General features: G+C 36.6%; 3 protein-coding genes across 3 annotated transcripts; 2 read left to right on the top strand and 1 right to left on the bottom strand.

The window, feature by feature from the left end:
- Positions 1-3,229: 3,229 nt before the first annotated feature.
- On the top strand, positions 3,230-5,452 carry LOC140968056 (uncharacterized). The gene is made up of 2 exons (XM_073428901.1): positions 3,230-3,484; positions 3,583-5,452. The coding sequence occupies exon 2, from the start codon at positions 3,662-3,664 to the stop codon at positions 5,450-5,452; it is 1,791 nt and encodes a 596-aa protein (XP_073285002.1). The 5' UTR covers positions 3,230-3,484; positions 3,583-3,661.
- A 694-nt stretch (positions 5,453-6,146) lies between these two features.
- On the bottom strand, positions 6,147-7,862 carry LOC140968055 (uncharacterized). Its single transcript, XM_073428900.1, has one exon. It carries the CDS (start codon positions 7,860-7,862, stop codon positions 6,147-6,149), a length of 1,716 nt encoding a protein of 571 aa, XP_073285001.1.
- Positions 7,863-10,617: 2,755 nt separating this feature from the next.
- Positions 10,618-14,188, top strand: LOC140968060 (protein WVD2-like 3). Its single transcript, XM_073428903.1, has 7 exons — positions 10,618-10,777; positions 12,034-12,613; positions 12,960-13,048; positions 13,143-13,230; positions 13,332-13,403; positions 13,546-13,656; positions 13,776-14,188. The coding sequence occupies exons 2-7, from the start codon at positions 12,038-12,040 to the stop codon at positions 13,959-13,961; spliced, it is 1,122 nt and encodes a 373-aa protein (XP_073285004.1). The 5' UTR covers positions 10,618-10,777; positions 12,034-12,037; the 3' UTR covers positions 13,962-14,188.
- Positions 14,189-18,189: the final 4,001 nt, after the last annotated feature.

The following is an 18,189-nucleotide window of genomic DNA, read 5'->3' as shown; positions in this document are numbered from 1 at the left end:
TTGAGCATCCTGTTGCTCATGTACATACTCAAAATGGATTGGCTGAATCATTGATTAAACGTCTGCAAATGATTGCTAGACCAATGATTATGAAAACAAAGCTCCCTATTTCTATATGGGGACATGCAATTTTACATGCTGCTTCATTAATTCGCATCAGACCAAGTGCATATCATAAATACTCCCCATTGCAGCTTGCATTTGGTAAAGAACCAGACATTTCTCATCTGAGAATTTTTGGATGTATGGTGTATGTGCCTATTGCACCACCTCAACGAAAGAAAATGGGACCTCAAAGAAAGATTGGAATTTATATTGGTTATGATAGTCCATCGATCATTCGATATCTTGAACCACAGACAGGCGACGTGTTCACAGCACGTTTTGCTGATTGTCATTTTAATGAGGAAATCTTCCCAATGTTAGGGGGAGAACAGAAACATACCGAAAAAGAAATTACATGGTATGTATCATCATTGTTACATCTGGATCCAAGAACAAAACAATGTGAAAAAGATGTACAGCAAATTGTGCACTTGCAAAGAATAGCAAATCAAATACCAGATGCATTTGCAGACACAAAAGGGGTAACTAAATCATATATACATGCTGCAAATGCCCCTGCTCGAATTGAAATTCCGAAGAAACAAATTGAAGATAGTCATGATGTCATTAAACGCCTGAAGCGTGGAAGGCCAGTTGGTTCCAAGGATAAAAATCCTCGAAAAAGAAAATTCATAGAGAAACACAATGATCACAAAATAGAGAATGATGTTCCTGAAGAAACACATAATGATCACAAAATAGAGAATGATGTTCCTGAAGAAACACATGATGATGAAAATGTTTTGTCAGAACCACAAACTGACGAGAATCATGAAATCTCTATCAATTATATTAATACTGGAAAAATATGGAACCGAAAAGATATAGAAGAAATTGATGATATATTTTCTTATAATGTGGCAATCGACATCATAAATGATAATGAAGATCATGAACCAAAATCTTTTGGTGAATGTAAAAATCGGCAGGATTGGATAAAATGGAAAGATGCCATCCAGGTTGAATTGGATTCGCTAAATAAACGTAATGTTTTTGGACCTATAGTCCTTACACCTGAAGGTGTAAAACCTGTTGGATACAAATGGGTTTTTATTCGAAAGCGAAATGAGAAAAATGAAATAGTAAGATATAAAGCTCGACTTGTTGCACAAGGTTTTTCTCAAAGGCCTGGAATTGATTATGAAGAAACGTATTCTCCTGTGATGGATGCAATTACGTTTCGGTATTTGATTAGCTTGGCAGTATCTGAAAATTTAGAAATGCGTCTTATGGATGTTGTTACAGCCTACTTATATGGATCACTTGATAGTAATATATATATGAAAATCCCTGAAGGATTTAAGATGCCTGAAGCACAAAGTTCAAAACCCAGAGAATGTTATTCTGTGAAATTACTAAGATCATTATATGGGTTGAAGCAATCCGGCAGAATGTGGTATAATAGGCTAAGTGATCACTTGATGAAAAAGGGATATGTAAATAATTCAATATGCCCTTGTGTTTTCATTAAGAAAACAACATCCGGATGCGTAATTATTGCTGTATATGTTGATGATTTAAACATCATTGGAACAAATAAGGAAATTCAAGAAGTTGTGTCATACTTGAAAGAAGAATTTGAAATGAAGGATCTTGGAAAAACCAAGTATTGTCTGGGTTTACAAATTGAACAAAAAGAATGTGGAATATTTGTTCACCAGACAAATTATACAGAAAAGATCCTTAAACGTTTTAATATGGACAAATCAAATCCTTTAAGTACTCCAATGGTTGTTAGATCATTAAACATAGAAAAGGATCCATTCCGTCCATGTGAAGATGATGAAGATATTCTTGGTCCAGAAGTACCATATCTAAGTGCTATCGGTGCCCTTATGTATCTTACAAATTGTACAAGGCCTGATATATCTTTTGCCGTAAATTTATTGGCAAGATTTAGCACATATCCAACAAAGAGACATTGGAACGGAATTAAACATATATTCCGTTATCTACGAGGAACGACAGACTTGGGACTTTTGTATTCAAAAGATGCTAATCCAAGTATAATTGGTTATGCCGATGCTGGATACTTATCTGATCCACACAAAGCACGTTCTCAAACTGGATATGTATTTACTCGTGGAGGCACTGCAATTTCTTGGCGTTCACAGAAACAAACACTTGTAACAACTTCATCAAATCATGCCGAGATTATTGCACTACATGAAGCAAGCCGTGAATGTGTGTGGTTAAAATCAATGACTCAACATATCCAAATCTCATGCGGATTATCATTCGACGAGAAGCCTGTGATACTATATGAAGATAATGCTGCATGTGTTGCTCAAATGAAAGAAGGATACATAAAAAGCGACAGAACTAAACATATTCCTCCTAAGTTCTTCGCATTCACCAAGGAGCTTGAGAAGAATAAATGTATTGATGTTCGTCACATTCAATCAAGTGAAAACTCATCAGATCTCTTCACAAAGGCACTTCCTACGACAATATTCAGAAAGCACATATATAATATTGGGATGCGCAATCTACGAAATTTGTGAAGAATTGTTCGTGTCAACATGAGGGGGAGTTTACGTGACTGCACTCTTTTTCCCTTACTATGGTTTTTATCCCAATGGGTTTTTCCTAGTAAGGTTTTTAACGAGGCAGTATAAAAACACGTAATGTATACAATCATTATGATCATCATCACAAGGGGGAGTGTTGAAAAATTATTTAAAAATGTGTTAAATATTTGTGTTGAAAATGTGAATGTTGAATGTTGAAAATTAGGTAAAATTAGGTGTTGAATATTGAAAATTAGTGTGTGATGATGTAGGTAATGATGTATTTTATTTTTGGATTATTTGTAAAAATTTTCTATAAATAGACCTCTCATTTGTGAAGAAAATCACAATTGAGTTGAGAGAAAAATATTATAAAGTGTGTAGTGTGATAATTTTGAGAGTTTGAGATTTTTACTTTTTTTTACCGTAAATTTTTATTTTTTCACAACAGTTTAGACTTTTTTCGCCATAATTTCAGATTTCCCATGTGCTAACTTTGGGAAAAAAAGGTCAAAATTTTGGGTATGTTCTATACAAAAAATAAATGTTGTACTTGTCAAAATTAGTACAACAAAACTTAATACCATATTATGTTGTATAATTCCAAATCTCTTTAAAAACACACACACAAACAGGGAGAAATCCCTTTGGTCACCTAGCAAATCCATTCTATTTCGTTTCCCTCCATCCTCCTCCAGTTCTTTTTTTCCTCTCTTCACTAATCAATTGCCTAGAACCACAAAATTGCATTCCTTTAACCACACCTCCTAAACTGCAATCTAATTTCGGTTTTACTAACTTGGACCGCTGTTTCTGCTTCTGGGCCTTATTGTATTCGGTTTTCTTGACACAATTTAATGACCCTTTTGGTCTCTGTTTCGTTTTTGCTGTCTCACTGGCGATTTGATGGTTATATTAGATAAAGAAACCATTTTTGGCCTCAACTGTTCGATGTTTTATCTAATAGGAGCTTGACAGGTTGCTTTTCGGAAGACTGCCATTGTGTAATCCTAAACGCCAATGGAAAACTAACTGCCAGATCTGAAATGGGACGTGATAATTTTGGATATATTTCTCGAAAGGAGGTGGAAATGGTAGCGGAGCCTTGGATATTAAAAATTGGTAATCAGGTGAGTAGTAATTTGAAGCATGCTTTATATATTGAAAATTTAGCGAAATCACCGAACAAAAAACAAGGGCCGCAAGAGAGAGAAATTATAGGCATACTTTCTTTTGAAGTTGCTAATGTCATGTCTAAGATTATACATTTGCACAAATCTTTGACGGACAATGAGATTTCTAAGCTCAAGAATGAGATCTTGAAGTCTGAGGGCATTAAAACACTCGTGTCTAGTCATGAAAAACTGCTTCTTGAACTGGTCCTTCTTGAGAAACTTGATGATTTGAGTAGAGTTGCTAGTGTCGTGTCCAGGTTAGGGATGAAATGCACAATCCCAGCATTGCAGGGATTTGAGCATGAATATGGTGATATTAGTTCTGGGGTGGTTGACACCAAGGAGTTGGGGTCTTTGGTGAAAGATATGGAGAGTATGGTGAGAAAAATGGAGCGGTATGTGAATACTGCCGTGAGTTTGTATAGTGAAATGGAGGTTTTGAATGAGCTGGAGGTAGCCACCAAGAAGTTTGAGCAGAACCAGCATGAGGAGAGTAGGAAAGCTTTTGAACAGAAGTTGACATGGCAGAAACAAGATGTGAAGCATTTGAAGGATGTTTCACTTTGGAACCAGACATACAATAAGGTTGTGGAGCTGTTAGCAAGGACCGTATGTACAGTGTATGCACGGATTCATGCTATATTTGGCGATGGTCTTCTGAAGAGTGATGCTTCTAATGTGTTGGTTTCCAGATCACAAGTTGGTTTGAGCAGGACTTTGTGGCCTGTCACAAAAGATTCTGGGGAGAGGTCCGATCACTCGGATATACTTAGGGAAGTTCAAAGAGATGCTAGTTTGATAAGGTCCACTTCAACCAAGTGTAATGGTTATAATCTTGCAAGGCCTGTTGTAGAAGAGAGGTTGGAGAGGAGGAGGCCTGCAAGCTTTAGACCAAACATGGGATCGCAGAAAGGTGAAAGAAGTGTATTCGGTTACGAAGATTTCCACCTTCCATGTGGTATGAGTCCAGGTAGGATGTTCATGGAATGCTTAAGTTTGAGTAGTTCCGCTTCTAAAGTGGATGATGATGATGCCATTTATGATGATAAAAATAGCCAAATTTCAGGTTGTTTTAGTGTTGCAAGTGGTGTGGGAAGCGAGCATCCCAATTTTTCAGGCTGCTTTGTTCACTGCATCAATGGTGATCCTTCCAGCAGAAACCTGAGGAAGTTCAAAGGCAATTTGGTCAATAGTAAGAGGCTTGGGCTGAGGAGTAAGTTACTGTTGTATGCCCCTCCTAGCACCGTTGGAGGCTCTGCTTTAGCTTTGCATTATGCCGATGTTATAATTGTCATAGAGAAACTACGCTACCCACATTTGGTTGGTGAAGAAGCTAGAGATGATTTATATAAGATGCTCCCAACAAGCCTAAGAAAAACCTTGAAGACTAAATTGAAGTCTTATGTTAAACATTTGTCTATTTATGATGCATCTCTGGCACATGATTGGAGGGACAGACTTGATTCAATGCTTAAATGGCTTGCCCCGCTGATACATAGCATGATCAGGTGGCAGAGTGATCGCAATTTTGAACAACATCAAATTGTCACACGTACAAATGTTCTTTTGCTACAAACATTGTATTTTGCTGATCGTGAGAAGACAGAGGCAGCCATCTGCGAGTTACTTTTCGGTTTAAATTGTATGTGTCCAAATTATTAAGTGTTGGGCCGAGCTCAACACTTAATAATTTGGTAATATAATTTCAACAAAGGTCATCCCGAGAGAGGTCGGCCGCGATGCCGGGTTCGGCCCAAAACGACAAAATACTAACCAGATGAGGTCTCGCTGAGTTAGGGGTCGGCTAGGCCATGGAGGCTCGGACCAATACTTGTCAAGAAAATAACCAGATCAGGTCTTGCCGAGTTAGGGCTCGGCTCGGCCATAGGAGCTCGGCCATGCATTCGTAAAAATAGCAACCGAATGAATGTCCTTGTCGAGCCGACATGATCTCTGGAGCGCTTGAGTAGAGATCGGGTAAAAACCCTTGTAGACTTGGCGAGACCAAGATGAGGTGAGCTCTGAAGCTCCTGAACTGATTTAAGGTGAAAACCTTTAGACTTGGAGTAACCAAGATGAGGTGAGCTCTAAAGCTCCTGAACTGACTTAGGGCTGCTACTGGCTGAACTAGTCCTTCGAGATATAGCAGAGCTGAGATTAACCCTGAGGCTTTTGGATATGCTGGCTCCCGCCCTGAATATGAAACGTCGCTATCATGTGTCAGTCCAACAGTTACTTTCACGCATCTCGAGACGATCCTAGCCGTCCAGCTCATCTGAAATCTACGGTCCGATCTTGTCCTGGTCCCTCTATAAATACTAGACACCCTCATTCATTCCTTACTTTTCTCCCTTTTTTACCTCCCCAAGAGGTCAGAAGAGGGNGGAAGCATGATTTGTCCAATGGTTTGGACTGCGTGCCCCGTGAAGCCAAATAAAGGCGTAGAGATGGGGTCATACTCGAACCCTTCCACTTTCATTTGATCAAGGGTCTTTTTGAAAAGAATGTTCACTGAGCTTCCGGTGTCCACAAAGATTCTCGCCACATCATAATTGGCGACCGTGAGAGTTACTAGCAAGGCATCGTTATGGGGTGCCATAATACCTTTCAGGTCCTCGGGCCCGAAGCTGATGGTGGGATCGGATTTGGGAGCTAGGTCTACTCCCAGGCTCTCCAATCTCCTACCGTGGGCTTTCCGAGCCCTTCCTGAATCACCATCGGTTGCACCACCAGATATCATGTGTATTATGCCTCGGGTCGGGTCATTGGCTATTTGTTCGACTTGAGGTCCCTGTTGCTGCTGAGGGCCTGCTCGGCCCCCTTGGTTGGGTCGGTCCTCTCTGGGTGGTCTCTGATTTACCCAGGGGGGTCCTCGACCTCTCCTGTCCTGTCGGTACCTTCCTTCTGATCGGGCTAATAAGTTCTTCATGTGAGGATCCCTCTGCATGATCCTCTGCACCTCTTCTCCCAGTCTCTGGCAGTCATTGGTAATGTGACCGTATTCTTGATGGAATTCACAGAACTTATCCGAGGGAGGTAATCGTGGCCCTTTTTCGGCTTGTTTTGGGCGTTCTAACTTCCTCCTCTCTTCACAGATTGCCATGGCTCTTTCCAAACTCATAGCCAATGGGGCATAAGGGAAAGGTCCCGGAACTCGGCCTCGTTCATCTGATCTTTCCGCAGGCCTCTTCCTGCTCGGCTCAACTTTTTCCTTTCCCTTGTCTCTGTCTCCCGGCCTGCCGTCCGTACGTTTTTGTCTCTGTGCATCCTCAAGGTTCACATATTTCTCAGCTCGGCTAAGGAGCTCATCATAGCTGTGGGGGGGCTTTTTTACCAAAGAATTAAAGAACTGTCCCCCACGAAGGCCTTGTGTGAAGGCATTTACCAGGGTTTCGGTGGCTGCAGCTGGGACCTCCAAGGCTGCGTCATTAAACCGTTTGATGAAATCCCTCAATGAGTCCGCGTCACTCTGTTTCACATTGAACAAGCCCAGGGAGGTCTTCAAATATCTTTTGCTGGTGGCATATTGGTTCATGAAGACAGTACTAAATTCCCGAAAACTGGTGATGGAATGCGGTGGCAGTAGATCGAACCACCTCTGAGCCGGTCCTACCAGGGTGGTAAGGAAGACTCGGCATTTCACCCCATCTGAGTATCTGTGGAGCAGGGCAGCATTATTAAACCTCCCCAAATGTTCTTCGGGGTCGGTACTTCCGTCGTAATCTCTAACTGTTGGCTGACGAAAGTTGGGCGGGAGGTCCTCGTTCAGTATTTCTGGAGAGAGCGGGCTTTCCCTGTCCAGCATAGGAGGTCGACCTCCCATTTGCCGGCCAAGCCTTCTGATTTCCTCCCACATGGCTTCTAGATGCTCGGGAGGAGGAGGAGGAGGGTTAGGTGGTTGTTGCGGTGGAGGTGATGGGGACCGATTCCGACGGAGGGCCTCATCCACGGATCTGTTAATCAGCTGGGCAAGTTGGTCTAGGGTAAGATCAGCCACTCCTCTCCCCTGACACCCCCCAGGACCTCCTCGCCCACCCCTAGGGCCTGTTCTTAAACCTCTTCGTCCCCACATGTCTTACGTCTTCTCAGTATCTTCCCACAGACGGCGCCAATTGATGTTGCTAAAATCAGTGATGGTACCTGGGAGGTCGGATCTTTGCTTAGAGAGCTCGGATCAAACCTTGGAACGATGGCTGGGAGGTCGGATCTTCAGTTGGGAGCTCGGATCAGACACTTAATAATTTGGTAATATATTTATTTAATCACAAGTAAATGGAACCTTAAACTCGAAGAAAATTTTAAAAAGGAAAAAAAAATTGAATTACAAAGCAAACTACATATTTTTAATGACCTTGTGTGATTTATATGTCAAATGTACTTTTCTCCCTTGAAATTTTAAGGATGAATATGGTCGATATAAACTTGGAGCTAGCACACCTAATTAAGAAGAGTATGTCTCTTGTGAGACAGTATCACGAATCTTTATCTATGAGACGGGTCAACCCTATCGATATTCACAATAAAAAGTAATACTCTTAGTATAAAAATAATATTTTTTCATAGATAACTCAAATAAATATCGATATGATAATATAACACCGATGTCATGTCGGAGTCACATGGGTGCCATATCAACATCACATTGAAAAAATGATTAAACTTGCAAAAATAATAAAATAACGAAACAAGACGGAAATTTGACAACAAATGCAAATGACCGAAATCTCAAAATAATAAAGATATATGAGTAATTACGGAACAGTTTTCCAGTTAGTAATCACATTCACACGACTGTTCTGTTTAATAATGGCCACAAAATCCGAAAATCGGGAATCCATTTCATTATTTAATTAGCATCCAAAAATTTGTCATTTGATCAAAAAACACCAAACATGAGATACGAAAACATAATCATTTTCACAGAATGTCATAAGTCCACTTCATGGGTTGCAAGAGAACGAAGCATGACAAATTTACAATACAATCAATCATCTGAAGTTGCACTAATTATAGCATTTTATCCCTTTGGTTTCTAATATGGTGTAAACGGATCAAATCGAGTTTAATATTAGGAAAATTTTAAGATTTGAATCTGGATCGAATTAAGTATATTCGAGTTGGAGTTTGGAATTTTTTTATAATTTTTGCTCGAGTTTGGCTCGAAATATTCAAACATATTCGTGAGTTATTTGAACAATTTTTCGGATAGTAAGGTCTGAAAATTAAAGTTCGAAAGCTCGAAACGTCCCAAAACTCGAAATGTATATATATATATATTTAATAAAATATTAATGTTCAAGAGAACAAAATAATCTGAATTGGAGTTCGTCTCGAAAAAGTTCGAACATGTTTGAGTTCAACTCGAGTTCGATAAATTCAAATATATATATCTAGTCAGCTCGAAAAATTCGCGAATCGATTTGATTTATTTACGGTCCTAGTTTCAAGGCAATATCAACCTAGAAACATATGCGTAACTATTGTTGAGATTGCTATATTAATAATTCCAAATTTTTTATGAGACAAGTGAAGTGTCACGAATATATTCACAAACTTAGAAATTATAAAAAACCGACGTCTTTCCACTTAATAAAGACTACACCTATTCAGCTAACTTAAATCAGGATTTGTGGTATATCACAAATTGACAATTCGCTTGGAATCCTTATTTTTAATTCCTTGTTTTTTTAATTGAGAATCCGCAACTTCTATATAAACCTTCAGACTGAATTCAATAACCTGCAAATCACGAAAATTATGCAAACACCAAGTTTCATGTGATATGATTGCCGAGAAGGTGTACTTTTAACTACCTGGTCACATATTTTATTCACTCCCAAACACTTAATTGATTTCCAAAAAGCTTTAGTTTTAGCTATGATATCACTTTCAGTCCGATAAAATTGCTGCCAATTAAAGGCATGGTCCCAAATCAAATGGTTGCATGATACAACGATAGAAAAATCTTGGGAGGGATTTCTACGTTTAAATTCAAAATTTAAAAAGTTCCAAAAAATATGAATAAAAACATTAAAAGTGAATGCTGTTAAAACTTGAAAAATAGGTGAAGTTCATGTTAATTACCAATATTATCCATAATCCGTGGCCCAACTGAATCTTTTTTAATCAAATTTTTCTCTATAATTTTTTAGTACACTAAATTTTCGTTTTGGGAGAAGAAGTAAGATTAAGGAGTGAGTCTCATGTGAGACCGTCTCACAGATCGTGAGACCGTCTCACAGATCCTAATCTGTGAGACGGGTCAACCCTATCCATATTCCCAACAAAAAGTAATACTCTTAGAATAAAAAGTAATACTTTTTCATATATGACCCAAATAAGATATCCGTCTCACAAATATGATCCGTGAGACCGTCTCACAAAAATTTTTGTCAAGTTAATTAAGTGGTATAAAGACTTTATCAAAAGGGTTACCGAATACTAATCAAACATGGGTCCGACGCATATCTTTTGTTGAGATTACAATTAGCTGTCTCACTAATCATGATTTGTTGCAATGCTTAAAATTTTGTTTTGACAATTTCACCCCTTCTTCTGTTGAAGAATCTTTTTCTTTTTGAAGAAGAATTGCACGAAATTGACAATCGAAACTGATTAATTAACCCCTCTGTATGATCCAATTTATGTGGTTTGCTTATATTGAAGGCAATCCATTTCAATATTGGCCAAGGAAATATATTACATAAATTGAAATTTAATTCAAAATCTTTTGCCTCCAATTCAAAGGCTAAAGTAGTAATTCCAAATCCAACATCTTGGGACAAAACTCGAACCACCCCAGTCTTTTGGCGAGGATTCAAAATTTTCTACCGCCGTCAACTAACGCCGTTATTTTATTCTCCCAACCCACCCTATATCTGCAACAGAAGACAGAACCCTGCACACACAATTGGGAGAGTGAGCATCCTCTCGACAAGGATAACCCAGGAGATTATCGAACTCGGAAGATCACGATCACGTTTGTATGTGAGTGAAATCGCCTCATTTTGAATATCTCTGTTTTGTATATGTAAACATGTGTTTGTTTGTGCATCCATTTGTATGTTGGTCGAACTAGGTTCATTCCAGTGTTCCCATTTTGAGTTTAGCGCAAGAAGATCCAGTTTTTTTGTTGTTTATTTTATTCGTTCAAAATAAACTGCATTTGTATTCTGCTTTTTGNTTTTTTTTTTTTTTTTTTTTTTTTTTTTTTTTTTTTTTTTTTTTGCCTTCGTGTTTTGGTTGAATTTTGGAATTTTGAAGCTGATTTATCTAGTCGTGGTAGGATATTTATTGCGCTTAATTAGGGATATTTTTTGAAGTGTCCAGAAATTCACAAGCATGAAATCGCTATCTGCTAGACTTCGTATAATTCAATGAATCCTATCATCAATTAGTTTGTGCATTGAAAGTTGCACGTTTCTTATTGATACTTCGTAGTGGAAAATCTGCCGTTAAGTTCACTTCTTTGACGAATTTAACTGGATTCAGAATATGGTGATTTTTTGTGTTTTTTTTACCTTCAGATTTAAAAGAAAAAAGAAAATTGGTGAATATTTTATCAATATTTGAAAGAAGATTTTTCTATATTTGAGCTTGAAATGATCAAATTTTGCTTTTGTAACAAATTTCTATACTTTATGTGTCAATAAACCATAAAATTTTGATTTTTAAAGAATTATCATGTGTTTGGTTTGTGAAACTTACATATGATTATTTTAGTATATCAAGGGAATACATATGTTAGCATGGGTAAATAATTTGTTACCATAACTTTCGTGTTTCAAATTTTCTTAGCTGTTGTGAAGCCGCATGATACAATTTGTAAGAATATGATCTGAATTTTCACAAGTTCCATCATGGGTGCCTCAATATTAATGATCGCACCTTTTTCAGCATGCTCTTATTTCATTTTAAGAACGGCCTTTCCATCGAGTGCATTTGTCCAGACTGCATAAACAAAATTAATTGAGGAAGTAGAAGAAAGATCTTTTACTTTTATGAATAGATGCATGTGCACTATGGATAAAATGAATGATCGATGACACAGGTTCTTGGTCATTTTTCGTGGGAATGAGCTTTTTTAATCTTGTTTGTTACCTCGACAATTAAGGTTCTTGATAGCGCATGCTGTATTGGAAGTCATATAATGCCATGTTTTCATGCACTGTGTTGAGATAGGAAAGTACATGTACTTAATCTTGAATGACATTATCACATTATTATCTTTCCTATTATCTCAGAGTTATGGAGCTCGAAGGCAGTGACATTCATATTGACAAGGAGCCAGATGGTGTTATAATATACTCAAATAGTGTCGCCCATAATTCATATAGCACAAATGGTGTCAACGTTGACACAGTGAGTGCTGGTCAAGTTGATGTGGTTCAGCAATATGAGCTCAATAATCTGGGCCCGCAGCTTGATGATGTGTTGGAAGAATCCACTGAAATAAAGGAATACCAAGTAAAGGAATGCAATGATGAAAAGTTGGTTGAAAATTCCAAACTTTTCCAAGTTGACCAACACGAGCCAAATTTGCCAAGCGACATAAAAATGTTTGAGAATTCCGCATCATCAGAAGGTCAAAAGGTGGTAGATCGTTATGAGAAGACAATGATCTGTGGGAAAAAAGTTACCAAATCTGCTGGCGAAAGCTGTAAAACTAAATGCACAGTTCCACATCCCTTTGCTCTGGCAACTGAAAAGCGTGCTTCAGGTGGAACTCTCCCGTATGGAGTTGATCTTGACAATATCACTTCTGGAGATAAATTATCTCCTATTCGTGCTTCCCAACATCCAACTTCTGCAAAGCACAATCTAGTAAATCTCTTGAACCGATTTTAAATATTTAGTCCTTTTGAAGAATAATAATCGATTTTTTTTTTCATTACTAAAACTTGTACACCTGCATTTTTCTTTCTGTTCTTCTTCTTGTTTTTTTCCCCAAAAAAAGAACTGGTGAGACAGAATGTTTCACTTTCTTGGTTTTGTTGATTTTGCATGACTTTGTAGTTTGTGGTTTCCTATAAAATGTAAAAATTTTGCTTGAGAATGCTAATGTAATAGAGAAATCAAATTAGTAGTTTTGACTAGACATTGAGACTTTTAGTTTCTACGGCCAGTGTGATGTCAATTTGATTTGCTATTTATTCTCTATCTGTTACAGACAAGCTCGCCTGTTGTACAAAGGAAGCCACTGCAACCTGATAACAAGAAACAACTGGATGAAGAAGATAAGTGTTCTGTTGCCTCACGGTATCCAATTCCACAAAGACTGATTCATTATCTTTCCCTGTTTAAGGTTCTTTCTTATTTAGTGACACTTTCGTCTCATTTTCCATAATCAAAGAACAATGGCATCTGCAAGAAAGTCGAGGACAATTGTTGCCTCAGCACCTGTGTTTAAGAGCAGTGAACGCGCTGAGAGAAGGAAGGAGGTTGTTTTCTATCAATTTATTTGTATATGATAATCGTCTTGTATAGAAAAGCCAAACTAGAATGCATGATTCTGATGTTTTTTTAACGTGTGTCTTTTTAGTTTTACTCAAAATTGGAGGAGAAACATCAAGCACTTGAGGCTGAGAAAACTCAATGTGAGGCTAGGACTAAGGTAATTTTACTCTCTGATGAGATGTTGTCAACTGCTACAAGTTTGAAGTTCGAAGTCTCGACTTTTGTAAATGTTATTAAAAGTGCTTTCTGCTCTTTTCTCAGATGCATCCCTTAGTTATATCTCTTCTTAAAACATGTAGGAACAAAAGGACGCTGCGATTAAGCAACTAAGAAAGAATCTGTTGTTCAAGGCAACTCCTATGCCTAGTTTCTACAACGAGGGACCACCACCCAAGGTTGAGTTGAAGAAGGTACTGCAGTTTTTAATCATAATTGTGTTATGTGGCTTTCATAGCCTCCTTTTGAGGCATTTAATATTGTAGACGAGAAACAAATATTGACTCATCGATTTTCCTATTTGAAAACCCAGCCACCTCTAACTCGTGCAAAATCGCCGAAGTTGGGTCGAAGGAAGGGATGCTGCGATGCAAAATGTGTAGACAAGAGAACTCAAGAAGCCCATCATGGTTCCACCACCTGCAGAAATAGTCCTCCTATGGCTTCCACAAACAGAAAATTCGGGGTTAATATCCAGAATCGTGCTCCTTCATGCTAAATTAGAGCATAAACATGTTGAAATTGGTGCTTGTTACTGAGCTGTTGTAAGTTATCTAATTAATGGTGGAACTCATTTAACTTGTTGAGGCCTAAAATTCCTTGGTGTTTGAGCCTCTTGTAAGTTGTGACTGGTAGTTGCGTTGTTTGGACATACTCATGAACTGAAAATTTCCGTTTCTAAATTATTGTGTGAAATTGTAAAAAAAATATGATTTAATTTACCCAGATATGTGTTATACTACTACTCTAGTTAGTGTCTGTAAATTATATTCCTGTTGTTGTGAAAGGCACTGGCTAACTCTCATGTTTATTGTGTTCTATGATATCTGTACTTACCTTTATCAATACCCCACCGATTAAACTTCTCCATTTTCCACTGCGACAGTGTTTTACTCAATTTATAAGTTTTTAAAATTTGTCTGATAAAGTTTTCTAAAAAATCTTATTCCGGTTAAAATATACTGTTTAATTGCTTATAGGTTGTTTTTTAAAAAAGTTGAAGTATCTCGACTTATTTGAATATCTTTAGAAAACCAAGTTATTCTTATTGATTTTATCATATCTCAAATTTACCTATCACAATATATCATGAAAATCAATTTAAAAACTATAATAATAATAATTATAATATAATAATAAAATAATCATTTCATATTTACGATCCTAATCATAATTATTATATAATAATAATAATTTAAAGTTGAGACCCTCTTATTTTGCTTTTCCTACCAGATAAAAGCATATAGAATAATATTTGTCATCAGCCAACACGACTTTCGCATATGGAAACGAATGCGGACAACATTTCACTCAGATTAAATAAAATAAAAAAAGGTCCCTAAATGTTTACATCACTTCTACTAGAAAAATATCTGGGATCAGTGCTGCTTATTTTCTTTACCTCAGAAAAAAAAAAGATGTAAACGCATGTTTCTTGATTATATCTATGCATTGATTCGTATTAATTCGATCGAACTTTATATTTAAGTTGTTAATTAATTAAAGCATCAAGGACTGTGTGACAAACGATATATTTGTGAGTTCTTGTGTCTGAAAAGCATGATATGTTGAAATGTAAAGTGCAACTAATTACCAGCTACCTCTCACCTTTACGTCTGTACATGCATATAAAAAGGGTCCAAGAAGACAAAATGAATGGCCACATGAAGAAAACAAACACCTCTCTCTTTTTTACATGGAGTAGTACTACTTGTTGAGGGGAATGTTGTCTGGTTCGAAACCATTCTTTCATGCGTTAAATGTTAACAATCGCGCGCATATACTTCGATCGTTTTGAATGATTTCGGACCAGGCTTCATTCCCCTCAACCTAGAATACTTGTTGTTCCGAGCAATTATCATTAGGGCTGGTTTTGCTTTGGCCTTTTGACTATTTTTGCTACTATGTAATTCATCATCGATCCTGAATGGTCATCGTTCATTTGGAATCGCAGGTGAGCCTGTGTTCGTTGTTATTTCTCTTTGTTTGGAATTATTAATGTGAGTAATTCCAACCATTGAAGACTATGAAAATTAGAGACTTGCTTCTCAGCTTTTTGAGTTTTGAAAGTTTTTTTATAGGAGGAAAGAAAATTAAATGGATTGTAATACAAAGAAAACGAAGATCAAACACCATAGGTGCATATTTTATTTGTTGTTTTTTTTTTTAAAAAAAAGAAAATCAGTCAACAATTCTTTCATATATATTAAAATCCTAACAGGTCCATATTACGTGCTTTTTCTTTCATTTTTTTCCCCTAAAAAAGAACTTTTCATTTTTGGGTTTAAATCCCTGAATTTTGAAACCAATTAGGCTCAGAATAATAAAAAAAAATATTAAATTCGATTGGTCTTAATTCTTATTACGCTATAAAACTCGAATCCAATCAATTTTTCAAAGTGAACTCCGAGACGTCCGGTCAAAATTTTGTTTTCTTTGAAATTTAGTACTCATTAATGTGAATTGAATATAATACATATATATTTCTAATATGTCTTTGTTTTCACCAAATTCGTTGAAAAATAGGGATGAAATTAATGTGAAAAGGACGACCATTTTAACATGCAAAGTGTATTATAAGAAAAAACTGTAAAGATAGATTTCAGCATTTATGTTGTAATTAATGTCGTTTGACATTTTCTAACCCATGTTTGAATTCGAATCATATATAAAAATTTATTGCATTCAATTATCAAAATTCCAAAGTTCACGCATATGACGGAGATATATAGTATCAATTTAATCATATCATCATATAATTAAGTATTCTTGAACATTTGCTGCAAAATAGTAAATTTGTTACGAATAATTAGATACTGGATAAGATAAGTAAATTTTCACAATAAGTCGATATTTTTCGGGTCGTATGATTAATTCTCGTGTAGATCATATTTTTCATTAAATTAGTGTGAAAATATATTCTGAGATCGATGTTTGCGACCTATAGTACGCATTTCTCGATATACTTTTCCATCTTAGTCAAAAACCTGATCAATAAACCTTTTTGAAGAAGTGATTAGCTAAATCATCTGCCGTTTGGGAGTAAATCCAAAATTTTATTCTAATTGATTAGTAAACCTATGTCCCACGCTCTCAAACGCGTTTCGTTTGAAGCAAACGATTATTTTTACAACAATAAAATATCGTTTCCCCATGCGCGTGTGCTTCACGATCCATTGTTCCGTAAGAAAGTGAAAAATCCAAAACAGCTTAACCTTTGCCAACTCACCAACCGTCACTCCTCTCCGGTTCTGTCCAACAATTTGAGATGAAATCGTAAAGGAAACCGACAGCTTAGTTAAAGTTAAATAAATGTTTTCATAACTGTATTTAATCGAGCTGAATAACCTTTAAAAAAATGGTTCAATCGATCTGACCGTTCAACCGATGATCGAATCGGATTAATAATTATTAAATTTATATTTATTTTATATAGTAAATAAAATAGAAATATACTAATTATTTATTACTTTATAGTTTTTAATAAGCTAAAAATACAACAAATATCCAAATAAAACATTACATTTCAAATTTCAAAATCCAAATTACCCAATGTCCTCTTTAAAATGAGCTCAAGCTGGATCATTTTTGTTTCTTAACGAGAACACCGAATTAGCTGCGGAACTAGATTGCTGAAAACCACTCAGTGGCGGAGCCACATTATCTTAAGCCCGGGTAGTCCGATTTTTTTTCAAAAAATTTATTTGTAAAATTTGGATTAATTTGATATTAGTCCGGATAATTTTGTTGCGATCAATTGTTGTTGTTATTATTATTATTATTATTATTATTATTTCTGTAAACTATTTGATCGTACTTCGAAGTACGAATCCGAGAATTTTGATGCGTTCAATTGTAGCTTTCGTAATGTGCTAGAAAAATGAAGTATGTATATGGTGGTTCATTGGTCAACAATGGCGAGTAGTGTTATTTGTTAGAGTAGATGCCCTGCAAGCCAACGGTTGGCTAGGGAATTTATTGACTTAAGTGTAATAAACAATCTTTATTTTAATATAATTTAACTTTTCATTGTTTCAGTTTACTTTATCTGTATACCCATGCAATCAGCATAGATAAAGTCCTTGATTATACTTTAATACAAATGAATCGTAATTCGATGTTGAAACTCATTTGTAAACACTGTATAATCTAAATTCGTTCCTAGTCGATTCAGCCGCCTAAAACATGGATAAAGGTCGCTTGAGCTCGAGACTAGCATCTGTGATGTTGTGTGATGCCACTATTATATGTGTCATATAGTTATCGAATTGATATGCAACCATCGATGAACCAATTGTTGCAGATTCGATCGGGGTATATGAGATGAACGGACCGTACTGTACGCTAATCATAGTCGACTGGTTCTGACAGGCACTATCAGTGATACCTAGGGGATAATGGGGCGATGCTACTAGACGCTCTTACCATGATCCGATGGGTGCAATCAGAAATGAATTCTGACATTCTTGATCAAGGTGTTGATGAAAAGAATGAGGCTAACTAGGATAAGCCCGAATAAAGGAAATTGTCCTGAATCACAAAGAGTTGTGAACCCACGGCTAGCTGTATCCCTGAACCATTGAGGGTCACACAAGTACTAGATTATTTTTTTCCCGTTGAGATAATAAATTCAAGGAGTTGAATTTATAGAAAACGTTGAGATAATAAATTCAATGAGTTGAATTTATAAGAAATAAGTTTGATATGATCAATCGATAAGCTTATAA

This window comes from Primulina huaijiensis, unplaced genomic scaffold, assembly GCF_012295235.1.
Source record: "Primulina huaijiensis isolate GDHJ02 unplaced genomic scaffold, ASM1229523v2 scaffold32373_ERROPOS134592+, whole genome shotgun sequence".
Classification (NCBI taxonomy): Eukaryota; Viridiplantae; Streptophyta; class Magnoliopsida; order Lamiales; family Gesneriaceae; genus Primulina; species Primulina huaijiensis.
Note: the sequence above shows the minus strand (reverse complement) of the source record. Positions and strands in the feature narration are given on the sequence as shown.